This window comes from Passer montanus, unplaced genomic scaffold (genome assembly GCF_014805655.1).
Source record: "Passer montanus isolate IOZ18808 unplaced genomic scaffold, ASM1480565v1 scaffold15, whole genome shotgun sequence".
Taxonomy (NCBI): domain Eukaryota; kingdom Metazoa; phylum Chordata; class Aves; order Passeriformes; family Passeridae; genus Passer; species Passer montanus.
Window position 1 is genome coordinate 7834088 of NW_024362051.1, and position 14952 is coordinate 7849039.

Consider the following 14952-nt stretch of genomic DNA (forward strand, 5'->3'; position numbering starts at 1 on the left):
ATTTACTGCCTTCCAATAGTTATCGTTCAAGTAAAAACACTCCATATGAAGATCAACTCAAGGTACCAGTGTACTGTTCATATTTAAAGCTGGATCTGGTAAATTAATGCCATTTACATTTCAACATTAAGGCATTTTTCTAAAATTCATCTCCTAAGCAAAAAAAGCAATAAAAATTGAGGTAATTCTGTAGTAGTTCACACTGTTATGTTTGCCAGTTGACACATCTAAGAGCACACACACACACACACACACACACACTCACACACATACAACCGTACCAGTCAAGTCAGACATGCACATGGTGAAAAAAGACCAGAGATGTAATGAGTATAAACAGCTCCATGCTGAGCATCTGGAGACATCGTAGTCAATGAAAACATCATATTGCCTCCGCCACGTTAAGGAAAACACCACCACGCCACCTTCACCATGGACCATGCCTGCTCTGCTTTGGGTTTGTTTCTAAAGTGAAAATGCGCAAAACTGGCAAAAATTGTGCGATGGAAAAAATGAACACAGCTTTTCTCAAGGAAAAACCCTCCAAACAACCATCAGAGTCTGGCCAGAGCAACGGTGTCAGAGCAGCAGGGAAAGTACTGACAGACTCAGCTTCTGCTTCCCAGTGAGCCCTCCACAGGTCACAAACGTAAAGGTGAGGGTCAGGAATAAAAAATGAGCAGCAAGGGTGAGGAAAGCAACAGCACCACAAAGGAAAATGGAATGAAAAAATTCTTCCACTCATCAGACTACCCTGTCAGCGAACTGAAACCAGCGAGTTACGAGATTTCGGGTTTTTAGATAAAGGAGAACTTTAGCACTACAAGGTGTCATTATTGTGATGTGATCACATTCACAATAAGTTCTCAGTTTTGCTATCAAACTGAACATCAGGAACCAGTAAGAGCCTTTTTTCACCACCACCAAGCAACAAGCAAACCGACCCCAGCTCCCTTTCAGAGGACTGCAACATACTGTGGAGATCCAACTTCACACATCCAACACTTCAAGACCTCCACCACCAGTGCTACGCAAGCTCCAGAGAAGAAAGACACCGAGCACTGAGTGCCTGGTGTGAAAAAACAGATTCAGCCCAAGATTTAAACTTGGCAAAGTCAAGGGAACTTTCCGCATAGAGAGAAGAAGAGAGCAAAAGGCAAAGTCCACATTCGATGTGGCATGCATTTAAGGGCAAAGGCAGAGTTATAAATGGGTCTTTTACTTGAAGATATTTTCTGGATGGGGTAGTCTGGATCAGGTCTTGACAGCCATTGTATCATGTAGGTTTTCTTTGAAGGATCAGAAACATTTCCTTGAATAGAGGAAAAAAAAGATGCAACAAAACATATGTTAGGCAGCATTAAATTGTCCTCTCAGAAGGGGACAAGCTCAGAGAATGAGTGGGCTCCAGTTGTGAAGGAGCCCAGGGAAGGATTAGAACCAAGCTGTCTGATTTGGGGCAAAAGGTGCTGTTTGGGGAGGTTGCTACAGCCCGTGCCCAGCACTTCACAGCCAACACTGAAGACAACCCAAGGGCCAGTTCTCCAGCAGCACTTCTCATGGCAGTGTCACACATCCCCAGAGACATGCAGTCTAGTTTAGATACCGTGCCTCATTAAAATCTTTGTACTGGAGACTGTAATTGACAGCTTGCTTCTAATTAATTAGAAATCAAAAGCTACCCTGAGAAATACATCATGAAAAAAAGAATATGAATGACTTAATAATAGGAATATGTGAAATGATCTCACAAATATCATTTGTAAGCAGCTGAAAAGCTAACAAGGATAAAGGCCTTATTGCCCTGGATTGAGCAAGAACAAATTAATTACAGCTTCTAAAAACTGAGTTAGATAACCCCTGCAGATAACTTGTGTTTGATGGAATGAAAAAAAAGCCTGGAACTGTTGGAGGTGGGGAAAGCAAAGAGGCATCCTTGGTTAGCACAGCCCAGCAGCCCCTTGCCAAGCCCCACAGGTCTCAGGATGCAGGGCTGGACTCAGCCACTGCTCCTCTCCCAGGGCAGCTGTTGGCTGCTGGCCACATCTGGCCATCAGCACTGTGCTGAGGCCATCTGCCTGCTCTGCCCCAGCTCTCAGGCTGTCCTGGGCCAAGCAGTGCTCCCCAGCAGGAGGAGAGTGCCCAAGGAGCCCATCAGCCACACAGCAGCTCCACATTTGGAATTCTACTCAAAACAGGGACTGTGGAGAAGTGCCCCCACCCTGGCAGGCATAGCACACAAGCATCAATTCAATGAAGGCATTGCAAATAATTAAATAATTATTTTTTTCAACAAGTAACAGACGCTATCAAGGAGAAGCCCTTACTGGGACACGGAGGTAGTCTGCAAATCCTGACGTTCTCAGGTTTACTCTCCTTGCACAGGCCGATGACATTGTCCCTGGTGCGGCACAGGACCGGGCGATCCTGGGTGCCATTGCCACAGCTGACAGAGCACTGAAAGGACAGGAGCAGTTACACCCCAGCCACCCTCTGGAAACAGCCAGTCAGAAATTAGCTTTTCAATGTTAAACTGCCTCGATTCGAGCTGACATGGTACATTATTTGAACCACTGCAGTACAGTAATGAAGCAAGAGGGAGAGCCACTCACTGCTTCTCGTGGTACACCAGTAATTGTGAAATACTCCAAGAACGAGCTGTGCTCTGACCAATAAACAAACACCTGTACATGCAAGCCATCTATTCACAGAGCCATCTACTCCCAAATACAGAGATGGCATTACTTGTCATGCTCATTCCACCAGACAGAAATTAGTTGTGTGAGACCTCCAGGAAGAGACTGACCTGTGACCAGGGTCCTATTCTCCACTGAGCTGGGCACAGCTCCCTGTTGCAGGGCCTCCTGCCCTCCGGGCGGTCGTTGTTGCAGTACTTGGTGTGGACAGAGCGATTTGTGTTGTCGTGCAGGGGCTGGATGCAGCGCACAGACCGCACCTGATACCCTGTCTTCCCACAGGATTTGCTGCAAGGCTCCCATTCCCCTGTGACCCATCTGGGTTGGTGAAAAGAGAGCGAGCAGAGTGAAATTCAAACTGTTGATCTGACTCTTAAACACAGGTTTAACATGATATTAATACTAGTTCTAATATGGAGAAAATGAGAAGATATGAAAAAAACATAAGCGGTTATGGTGAGGGTAATTTGACTGCCCCTGAAATGTCATTAATAAGACCCAGATCTTCAATATCACTCTTTCTCATTATCTCTCCACTGTATTTGCTTTGTATTACTCCACTGTATTTGCTTTGATTTTAAGCTGCCCTTTCCAAAACTGCACATAAAAATATGGCCATTTTTATGTCAAAAGCAGCCACCCAAGGGTGCTGCTGAGCTTCCCAGGTCTGGGTGCCTGAGATCTGCTTTTGCACCCAAGCCACCTGAGCTTCCCAGGTCTGGGTGCCTGAGATGTGCCTTGTCTCATAATGCAGCACAAACGAGCTGGTTCCCACACGGGTGAAGCCAAAACATCTGGGCTAGAAATGCAGCTCCTGCCTGGCCCACACCTGGGCACTCCATGGACCACATCCCTGGCCATGTTAGACTCAATCTGCTGAAGCACTGGCAAATCCAGTGCTGTGAGTGCTGAGCTTGGGCAGGTCAGGGTCCTCATCATCATAAATGTTTGGTTTGGGGAAAGGCAACACTCCACTGAAAACTAGAAAGTTCGAGTTCAAAATTTCTAAATCACTTTGGCCACTGAGAAATGAAATCTACGGTTTGTAATGTGGTGTAGTTGAAACCCTCACTGATCACCCAAACTGAGTCATGAATTACAGCTACAAATTGTAAACGACTTAGAGAAGAACAACAGGGACAGACAGCACCAAAGGAAGTTTACCTAGACTACTGAAAGCTTGATTATAATCAAGTGAAGACATACAGCAGTCTATAAATATTTACAGAGTGCAGAGATCTGCAAGATGGAAATATTGTTCCATGTAAACAATATTCTTGGGATAAATTTCACAAAGAAATAGACATAGTCTGGAGAAACACCCTGAGCTTGAAGAAATTGTCCTAAAGTACTCATAAAATCCTGGGCTTGGAAATGGTCAAAAAATAGTCCAAGGCAGTGCACTACACATTCCAGTTAATCAGAAAGTAAAAATTTCTCCCAACTTTCTCTTTATAACCTACAGAAATTACACAGCTGTGACGAAATGCAAGAGCTGTGAAGCCAGGAATCCTGAGGTGACTTCTGAGACAAAGATGAATTTTTCCCAGAAGCGAAGAAGCAGCATATTAGTGTAGGGGGTGTCCCAGAGCTTTGTAAAACTCCTTAATAATTGCCTCTCCTATGTTCAAGAGAAAAATGCTTGGATGACATTCTATGGAAACAGAGTTAACTGAAACTTCAGGGATCCAAGTACAATTTAGGATCCTATTGAGCCTTTGTGGTACCTGGGCCCAATTATATTTGCAGCTGAAAGGAGGACACAGTCCTTTCCAGAGAGCCTGAGATATGGTTAGGTCATTACTTCAGTTTTCCAATAAATAAATGTTCAACCCTGACCTATGCAGAGTTTATGGGGCACAGTTTCTTGCATTTTCTCGCTTTCAAATCTTTGTCTTTTGAAAGGAAGTTAGGAAATATTGTGTGGTATGTTCTATTTATTTGCTGTGATTCCTGGAACCTACACTCGGTCCCCAGAGATAAAAGCTGGGATCAACATATTCCTTTCTTGTTGCAGTAGTAGCACAAAGAATATATTGGTCCTACATGTGGCAAGAATAGCCTGCTGCCAGTCAAAAAAATCACCCATAAAATGTGAATTAAAATATTTATAACACTTGACTGTGCAGAGCAGAAATGAAGGAACGACAGGCACTTCGTGCTGTACAAGGGCAGCCAGAGAAATCTAACAGGTCAAATATTTTCCCTGTGTTTAAATGTCCAAAAATATGCTGTGAACTTTATGAAGGTTTGTATTTGAGAGACTGGACATTGACATTGGTTGTTTTCTGCAGCACTCTGTACATTTGCTCTGACATGGTTAACTCACACTGTGTACAAATTGAATTGATGTCTATTTTGTATCACCTCAAGATGGCCTGAACACAAAAGTCTGGATCAGGACAGCACTTATTTTCTAATCCAACTTATTTCATAAGTCACAGGAACCAGCAATCACAGAAAGAATATTTCCATGAGCAGAACAGAGCATGAGATCCTCACAGTCCCGGGCCTCGGAGGTGAAGTGAAGCCACCTGCCTAGAGGTGACAATGCTGGCCGGGTGTCCCTGCACCTCCAGGGAGCCGTGCTGGGGGCAGGGATGCTTACATGGGCTGGGAGCACTCCTGGAGGTTGCACACCCTGCGGATGGGTTTGGGCTTCTGGATCAGCTCGCAGTAGCTGCGATGAACCATCTTGTGGTCCGTCTTCCTGCGGCAGCCGTACTTGGTGAACTGGAAGCCTGGGGAGAGACACTGCTCTTACTCTGAGAGCTGGCAGGCCCCACAGAGGGCTCGGGTTTCAGAGGAACTGCACAAATTCTGTCAAGGGTTGCAGTAGGAACTGCAGAGGAACATGCTACCAAAGGAGGGGTAAGCTGAATAAAGACTTGCAATGCGAATTTAACACCCAAAATTGTTCACCCCCTATATTTTTCACTCCTTTAATCACAGAATCACTGGGTTGGAAGAGTCCTTTAAATCATCGAGTCCAACCCAGCCCTATCACCTCAACTAAACCATGGTAACTGAGTGCCACATCCAGTCTTTTTTTAAACACATCAAGGATGGTGACTCCACCACCTCCCCGGGGAGCCCATTCCAGAACTTTATCACTCTTTCCATGAAAAAACTTTTTCCTAATATCCAACCTATATTTCCTTTGATGCAGCTTAAGACTGTCTCTTCTGTCAGTTGTTGCCTGGTGAAAGAGACAAACCCCACCTGAGTGCAACCACCTTTCAGGAGTTGTAGAGAGTGATGAGGTCACCCCTAAGTCTCCTTTTCTCCAGGCTAAACACCCCCAGCTTCCTCAGTCATTCCTCACAGGGCTTGTGTTCCAAGTCCCTCTCCAGCCTTGTTGCCTCCTCTGGACATACTCAAGAATCTAAACATCCTTCCTTAACTGAGGGGCCAGAACTGGACACAACACTCAAGGTGTGGCCTCACCATGAAAATGAAAATAACATTTAAATAATATTTAATTTAACGGGGTCTGACGTTGCAAAAGCCACATCATTGGATAGGGATTTACAAAGGGCTGCCCCATGACACTTGGAGGTTTGGCACCTTCACAGCTTGGAGACGGTCATCCGAATCTTGTACATTTGTCCAATTTTTCAGTTTCATAATCATAAATCAGAAATTAATCAGCCCAAATCTGCTCCCAAACCATTTAATCAGATTTTAACCCCATTCACTATTTATTTATCTATTACTTAAAACTTCTCCCATACTCTGGTCTCCCTAACATCTCATGGCAATGAATGAATTTTGCATGATCTGAGGTTTTGTTTTTACCTCCTCCACAAGGTTTTGAGCACTGGGACCATTTCTTCAAAGCCCATTCATATGACAATGAGTCCTCTTCCAAAACATTATTGTTATCTACATTCAAGGAATCTTCATGGATCATGTACTTGTAAGTCAAAGATATCTTGGCACCACCATGAGGAATCACCTAATAAGCAAAGGAGATGTAATGAGAAAAGATATGGAAGACTGATATCAGGAGCTCTGTGAGATGATGTGAAATAGTAATCATGGCTAAAACATCCCCGGAGGGATTTCAACCTTTTAGCTGCACTCAACACATTTTTTCCCTGATGAAAAAGTATCTCCATCCTTATGACACAGAGTTTCTAAACTGCATATTAAGAAAGACTGTGGTTGATTTAGACTTATTTTCCTTGCCAACATCAGACTGACATCATGATACTAAATTTTTTCCATATCCCATCACAAAGGAAGGAAATTTGGTACTGAAATGATAACGGATAGTTCCACTAAAGGACAAAGCAAATTCAGCTGCAGAAATAAGTGAAACTGGCAAAGAAAATTGCTTATATTTCTGATAAAACACAATTATTCTTATGATAATCCTGGAATTATGCAAAGCTATTTTACTTAATCTTGACAGAAATATAAACTATTTAGAAAGAAGTTTTGTTATCACACTGCACCAAGACAAATGCAAGAAAACAGAACTCAATTTGAACAAAGTGCAAAATATTTGTCCTTTGAAACATTGTATTTATTCTTCCTTTGAAGTTCAGCTGGTGTAGATCAACACATTACAGTTGTTTTCAGAGGGATTTTAAATCAACTTACCCCTGAATTGAATTGAAGTCTACTGTCTGCTAGTTTGCAATGAAAAAAATAATATATTTAGGTGGTTTGGGGAACTGTGGAATGGTTTTGCCCTGAAAAAGGGAGCCAGGATCACAGGAAACCTGCAGGATACATTTTCAAAACATGGATGGGAGAAGGAACTATTAGATCTAGCTGATATGAACCACTGTGACCTTTTGTTGATTGGTGCCCTCATGTCAGATGGGATAAGTAAGCTGCAGTCTCTACTCGGTGGCTGATTGCTATGCCATCCACAGGAAATAATCAGGACAGCTGGTTGCTCAACACATAACCCTGAATTATAACCGCCCTTGTACAGAGCAATGAACCGGGAGAAGGGAATCAAAATACATCTCCTATTGTCTTATAATTGCAGCAGATGTCTTGTTGTAACTCACAAGGGGAATCTGATCGATATGCTAGCCCGTTGTGGCTCTGTGGAAGGTGTTTCCATTTGGCTTACCAGGATAACTATCCCGTGGCGCAGCGGCCCCATGGTCTGCACCGTTTCTCTGTCGTCGTCATTCCGATATTCCCACTCCACACCCATGTCAATAAATACTTTGGAGTCTGGCACATAGTTGTCCTCACTTAGAATGAATTTCCCCGTTTCACGATTTTTAATAGCTGGGAACAAGACAAGAAAAGTGAGTAAAGAGGTTTGTTTCTCATCTCCAGTTTTGTTCTGCTCATGTCCCAGTGGACAAAGCTGAAAAGGCCAGTGTGCATTTTCCCTCTCTTCCCTCACAGGCTTGGAAAGACTTTTTCAGGTGTTTCAGTGAACTGTCAATGCTTTTCTGCTCAGCTCCAGGAACATCAGTTGTCCTTTTTTTCCCCCCTTTTTCATAGCCTGCCTTGCCAGAGAAATGAGGCCAATGCAGCTGCACCATAGGGGTCCAGCTGCCTGCTCCCATATAACAACTTCTGAATCCACTGGCCAAATCCAAGCCAATTTGAGAGCCAGTGGGGGTCCCAAAACTATTCAGCTCTTTCATATGTTGTAAGGCAGCTCAGAGGGTTGTTACTGCTCCATCAGAGAAAGGCTGGGGAGCTAACCCCCAGCAGGTCCCCACAGTGACAGAGGGACACTAGAAGCAGCATTAATTCTCCTGCTCAGATCCAGTCCTGACACCAGCACAGCCCTGTTAAGCTCCTGCTGCTCTGCAGGCACCTGCCACTGCACACAGAGCCTGGTTCCTCTCTTCAGCTCTCACCATGCTCCACCCTTCACCTGGAGAGACTTCAGCCACCTTTGTATGAGGACAGGTTTTCACCTGATATGAGACATTTGCCCTCCTCATTTGAAGAAGCAGGGATATTTGTTATGTAACACCAGATTTTAACTCCATTCTCTGCCTGGCAGCTCCCTGAGCATCCTGCTCCCTCAGCAGTGGCCAAGACAGTGAGCCAGCTGTCCGTGTGCACAGCACTCAGCCCACCCTGACAGAACTTTGTCTGAAGCAGGACTGCTCCCAGATCCTCCTAAACTGCTGCACTGTTAGCAGTGGGGCAGAATCTGGAACAGGTCTGGATGTAGCTGGGAAATTACTGAGGGTGGGGAGCATGAAAGATGCACACAAAGACCATGGAGTGGTCTGGGTTGAAAGGGACTTTGATCATCTACTTCCAACCCCCAAAGATAATGCACTGCACCCCATAAAGTAACTCAGTGCCTCTTCCAGCAGCTTCACACTTGCACATACACAGAGATCTGGCTGGGACACCCTGGAGTACAGCACAGGGAAATCAAATTGCCAAACAATTTCCTAATTTAACATACTTAGAGAAAGTACATGGTGTGGGTGGGTAATGGGTAAACAAATGTATAAACACATTCTCAGCCTCCAGAGACAAAAATAAACACCAGAAAAAAATATTCTTGTTACTTACCAAGATGATGAGTGGTGGCATCTGTTTCCTGTATAAGTAAATGTCTTGCACCAGCAGGAATTTCAAACATCTTAACGTACCCTATGTTGAGGTATTTGAAAAGATAGTTATGGATTAATATGCCACAAACAGGGTGGGTTTGTCTTAGGTTTGTAAATAAATCTAATTTTCTGCAAGCAGGGTGTATTAAACAAGATGAAGCGAATCCAGCATCATTTCCATTCCCATTTCTGTGGCAGGTGATGGAACATAACAGGGACAAAGGGCTTTGGGTCAGAAGAAAGATGCCTGAAGTATCACAGACTTGGCTTCAGACTAAGATGGGCTTTGAGTTCCATGTGCACCACAGAGACCACACAACCTCCTGCCTGACAGTGCCTGGTGGTGACACATGGCTGCAGCACTGGAGTGACACAGCAGCTGGCTGACATCAGCAGACAAGTCCACAGCTTCCAACAAGGAGCAGGGAAGCCCTCTTCCATGCATGCACAGGCCTTGGTATCAGCAGCTTTAACTGCTCACTGGACAGAAGTCTTATTTTCAAATTATAAACACATCTGGAAGTAAGTCCAGATTGTTTGTTGGAATTAATGATGCTGCAAATGATTTGTAATTGTCCTGCTACTTTCCATGAAACATAAGAGACCAAGAAAAAATACCCTGAATTCCCCAGGACAAACTCCACTGGATGTACTGACCTTGCTTTTTTGGAATTCTTGAAAATGTTCTTTTCACCACTTTGCAGTGGGAGTTATCTCCTCCACAGACACCACACTTATCTTCCTGCTTCGTGGAACCTATGACCCTGTCACACCCAACTTTCTGTGCACAAAAGAGAGAAACAGTCATTCTTATTTATCCACTTTTCAATTCAAAGGAGCATTCACTTTACCTATCAACCCCCAGATTCTGCTTCAGCAAGGCAGCACACCTCATAGTATTCTCCTGGAAGATCAACACCTAAACAGATTTTAATACTTCCAGTTCCTATAATAGCTGTCAACTGGCTGATTATGTTTTCATATTATGCTTCACAGTGGTTCTCTTACTGAAGGAAAGCAGCATGGTTAAGGAAAAGCTCTTAAGCCTCAGCTTATCTTAAGACAGATACTTAAATTCCAGGAGAACCTAGGCATCTATATGGGGATAAACACCTGCACCAGTGTTTTGCTAGTCAGGTACTAATTCCTGTGAAAGATGACCTGCAGCACATCCCAACTTAGAGGAACTGTCATTGATTTTTTAAAAATAGCATGATCAAATACCAAGAGAATGCACATCAGCATTATCCTAACACCACTTTCCTTGAAAGCTGCTGTGAGTTCCTATTTCATTGCACATTCCACCCCCACTAAACCTCAGCAGGGAGAGCTTTCCTTGAAAGCTAATTGTAATAGTTCATCATAAAATACTGCATGAAATATTACTTGTGTAGGTAGGTGCTTTTGGAATTGAGTCACATGCATGGCAACTGTGAATACCACACATAATATTGTGACAATAATCCTAATGAAATCTCCTTATTGCCCAGAGTGTTGTTACACTCAGTCCTGCTCAGAGAGAAGCACTCAAGGTAGAGTTTGAACTGTTTTCACAATGCTGAGCTCTGCAGGAGCCCCCAGAACTCACGAGGCAGTCTCCCCTCACGCAGATGCTGTAAGCATCCTTGTAGGAGCAGCGGGTCCCGTCGTGCACCATCCTCTTCATGTACACCACGTCCCCTGTCTCCTTGGATTCACAGTACAGGTGGCACCTCTCCTTGGCTGAAAAACAGAAGGACCCAAATGGTGCACGTTCAGCTCTCAGTTTAGTTGCTGATGCTGTGAGCAGCTCTTTCAGTAGTGTTGGCTCTCCCTTCTTCCTTGCACACATCAGAGAGCCCAACGTGGTGCCCATAAATCATTGATGCTTGTCCCCTTTGAAAGATTCTGTGATCTCTTGGAAGATGCTGAATCATAAAGCATCCATGTGTCACCGTTAGGAGACAGGCTTAAAAACAACAGATCATTGACTTTGAGGGGGGATCTATTTAATCTTTTGCACATGATGCAATCTGGCAGAGCTCTCCTCAGTTGCATGACTACCTGTGAGAGATACTGGTTTTTCCTGCACTTCACTTAAATGAAAAAAAATCAAATTAATTTTCCCATTAAAAGCAGCTGTTTGACACTGAGTGAATCTGGCATCCAAAATTTCTTCAGAGACAGCTGGGCCATAGCATTTCATCCTAACCACAAAGTTAATTTTCTCTCATGGTTGTACTTGTATTTATGATAATTTAAACCATTAAACGAGATGAGATGTCAAAAAGATTCAGACAAAAATCATTTTTTTTTACTGCTAACACATGCACAAACAGCCAGACAAGTGGTATTTTCTCTAATCTGTTCCAAAGAACTCAGAACAAAAAATAAAGCTGAAAATGACTAGTCAGTGGCTGAATAAAGTTGTATTCCACTAGTGCATTTCATTTTATCCATGTCTCTTGCTGTCCTCAGCCCCATAATAGGATTCACTATGCTTTCCTTGGCACTGAAGAGCAGATGGCCTTTCTGCTAGATGAAACAAATAGAGATTCTGCTACTTTAACATGATTAAAAGTTGGAATGCTTTTCCCACCATTTAAAACAATAACGACCTTTCCATTGTAGCAGTTCAACTGAAATAAATCTTCACAGGCCCTTTGCATTCTTCCCCTGTACAGTTCCACGGCCTCTGCCCTCTTTTTATAAACTCCTTGTTATTGCTGTTGATGTCCTCAAGGCCACTGGGTATTGGTACATCAGAGACCTTTGTTACTGCTCCCAAACCATGCAGAGAATCCATGCTGAAAATCCAGGGTCTAGTCTATTAAAACAGGTACTTTTTTGGTGCAAATTCTTAATAGGAGACTATTAAGATCATAATAATGACAGACCTAATGTATATATTAGAAACATGAAGCTGTGCACAGGATAGATGTGTACACAGCACCCCTGGGTATGCAGCCACCCCCACCCCACACATACCACACTGCCTGTGATTAAATGAAAATATCAGCAGGTCTGCCTGGGTGCCAACAGCTCCGCACAAGGGCTTCATTTTAGAGATGGTTCTGCTCCCACTGCTCCATGGAACAGTAAATGTGTATGTGCTGTTAAATTAGACCCTGCTATTGCAAAGAATTATTTTCTTTCTGTTCAGTGGTGCTGGGCACAGTAGAGGTGCAGGAGCATGGAGGTGATGGTGTGCCTGCCCAGCCCCTGCTCTCTGAGCCCTTCTCATTTAACTGAGGCTGGGAGCTCATGGCCAGAGTCACTCCCTGCTGCCCTGGCAGATGCACAGGTGGATGCAGGAGCCTGTGAGCACAGCAGGGTGAGGACGTGGGCCTGAAACAGGAGACAGGCCATGGCACCACGGGGCATGGGATGCTCAAGGACACACTGGGGTGTACCCCAGCTCAGTGGCTTTTCTCTGCCCACAGCATGAGGCACTTCTGTCTGTTCTTATGCCCTGCACAATGTGTCAGACACGTCCAGCTGAGCCGCCTGTGAAGTGTATGGATTTATGTCACTTCTGAGCCACAACTGCATTATCCTCACAAGTATGTCACTGATATGCCTTATCCTTACAAAAGGGAGTTTTGAATAGATTAGAGTTCAAGCATAAGCTTGTCTCTGGCCTTATTTTCACACAAAAGCTGTTCCCTCTAATAACCCTGCACAGGTAAATGTAACTCTCAAGCTGTCTGCAGTTATACCATAGTTATATTGGAAACCAGCAGTGCCCAGGGATCAGTGCTCAGACATCAAGGAGCTGCTTTCTGACCCAAAACCCACTGAATTTAATTGAAAAAAATCTGATTTGTTTCACTGGTCTTTGCAGCAGACTGCTCCAAAGGCTAAAGCATAAGCAAAGGTCCTGCAGGCCACAGCATTCATCCCTTCACCCTGTGCCAGCAAAGCTATTTCATGAAATTAAGCTGTGAGGCTGTGTCTGTGCCTTTGAAAATCCCAGACTGACAGACTGACCAAGATGGCATGATAAGAATGAGAACTGTTTGGGAAGAAAGTCAGGCAAATTAATTATAAGGAATTTGCTATTACTTCCTGGCAGAGTATCCTCTCATTGGAATGCAAAATGATTCACCCAAAGTGACCCTTCCCCTCCCAGCAATGGCAGCTGGGCTGAGGATGGGCTGGGTGCTCAGAACCTGCCCCTTGCCAGGCCAACCCTGCCCTCAAGAATTTGTCATTCAAGTAAGGTGTTAGGGTTTTAACCAGTGAGCAGCTCGCACTGCTCATTCAACAAGCTGAGACTCATTGCCCTCTGCCTCTTTGTTTGGAAAAACAGCTCAGTGTGTTTTCTGGCAAGAGCAGACACGGCCCAAACCAACCAGCTGCACTTGCACTGACAGTTAAGCTGAGGCATTAACAGGAACAGGAACATTTTTGTTCTGGGAGGTGATCTCTGTCAACCTTGCTGGTTTGAGAGCCAGCACCCATCCAACCCAACAGCTGCCTCCAACAGTGCCAGCAGCATTTGGAGGAAGACACAGCAACAAACTGGAAACTTTTCTCAGAATATTCTCATGGTTCCTCCTACAGTGCAGCTTGGGGACTTCCAAAATCATTACTGGAACCTGGTGTTTAATGGCTCTTAATGGACTGTAGAACTGTCAAGAATTTTTAGAAATAATTTCTAAAACTTTCCGGTATCAGCAATCTTCTGTGGCAGTGAATTTCAAGATAATTAGATGCTTTGTACTAAGCCTTTCCTCTTATTTGTTTTAAATCTGCCACCTGATAATTTTATTTGATTTTCCCAGGCTCGTGTCATGAGAAACTCAATAATCATTCCACGTTCAGTCTCTTTGGGCTACTCACAACTCTGTAACTCTATCTTTTTAATCTAAATCCTTGCTTTTCCAGGGTGAAAAGTCCTGGTTTATCCAAACTCTCCTCATCCAGAAGTCATTATTTGTGTTTGCTTTATTCTGGCCTGAGTTCAGCTGTGGGTTTTTTAGCAGCCTGGACAGCAGTGAGATGGGCTGAGTATTTAAAGTGCAGGCACAACGTGCAGGTACACAGGGGCAAGTCAGTGCTCTCCATCTGTCCCTTCACAGTCACTGAACTGATCTTTTCTGAAAGCTATTCCCAGCCTTGCTCTTCAGAGCCCACCATCCATACACACACACCAGTTTTTACCCCCAGATCCAGTACTGGCATTCATTAACACCAAACTTCCTTTGCCTTCTTGTGTCACTTCGTGTCACAAGGTCCTTTGCAGCTCTCAGAGTGGGACGTCCTCCCATGCAAAACCATTCCCTTTTATCCCATGGTGAATCCATTTAACAGCTGGCATTGGGGAGCAGTGTCTGAAGATTTTTGAAAATCCAAGTGCATTGTATAAATTGAGTCACTCATACTCACTGATCCCTTCAAACACCTCCTAACAGATTTAGGAGGCATAATTTCCTGGGAAGAAGTTTTACCCCTCCCTATATAATTTTTATTCATATTTGCAACTCAGTTTTGACAGGAAAGGGGCTGCTCACCATCAACATGTTCATAGGGGAGCCAGTGGTGTTTGGTGTTCTGGTACTCAAAGTAGGGGTCCCACTGCCGGCACTGCTCCTCTCTGAAGTCCTCAAAGTCCTTGGGACAGTCCTGGGTGTTGCACAGCTGGAATTCATAGCTCGGCCCCACACACGTGCGGCCTCCGTTGGCAGGACTGAGACAGGCAGAGAAACCCATGG

The 14952-nt window shown here is 44.2% G+C and overlaps 1 protein-coding gene across 1 annotated transcript in view; it reads right to left on the reverse strand.

The window, feature by feature from the left end:
• The window catches only part of ADAMTS2 (ADAM metallopeptidase with thrombospondin type 1 motif 2), a 175074-nt gene that overhangs the window by 8590 nt on the left and 151532 nt on the right, over positions 1-14952 (reverse strand). The window contains exons 12-21 of the mRNA XM_039701755.1: positions 14752-14927; positions 10845-10978; positions 9914-10037; positions 9216-9296; positions 7789-7952; positions 6495-6654; positions 5305-5437; positions 2807-3014; positions 2328-2457; positions 1223-1312 (exon numbers count right to left, since the gene is read on the reverse strand). Coding sequence (XP_039557689.1) covers positions 1223-1312; positions 2328-2457; positions 2807-3014; positions 5305-5437; positions 6495-6654; positions 7789-7952; positions 9216-9296; positions 9914-10037; positions 10845-10978; positions 14752-14927 — 1400 coding nt within the window. The remainder of the gene's footprint in view (positions 1-1222; positions 1313-2327; positions 2458-2806; positions 3015-5304; positions 5438-6494; positions 6655-7788; positions 7953-9215; positions 9297-9913; positions 10038-10844; positions 10979-14751; positions 14928-14952) is intronic.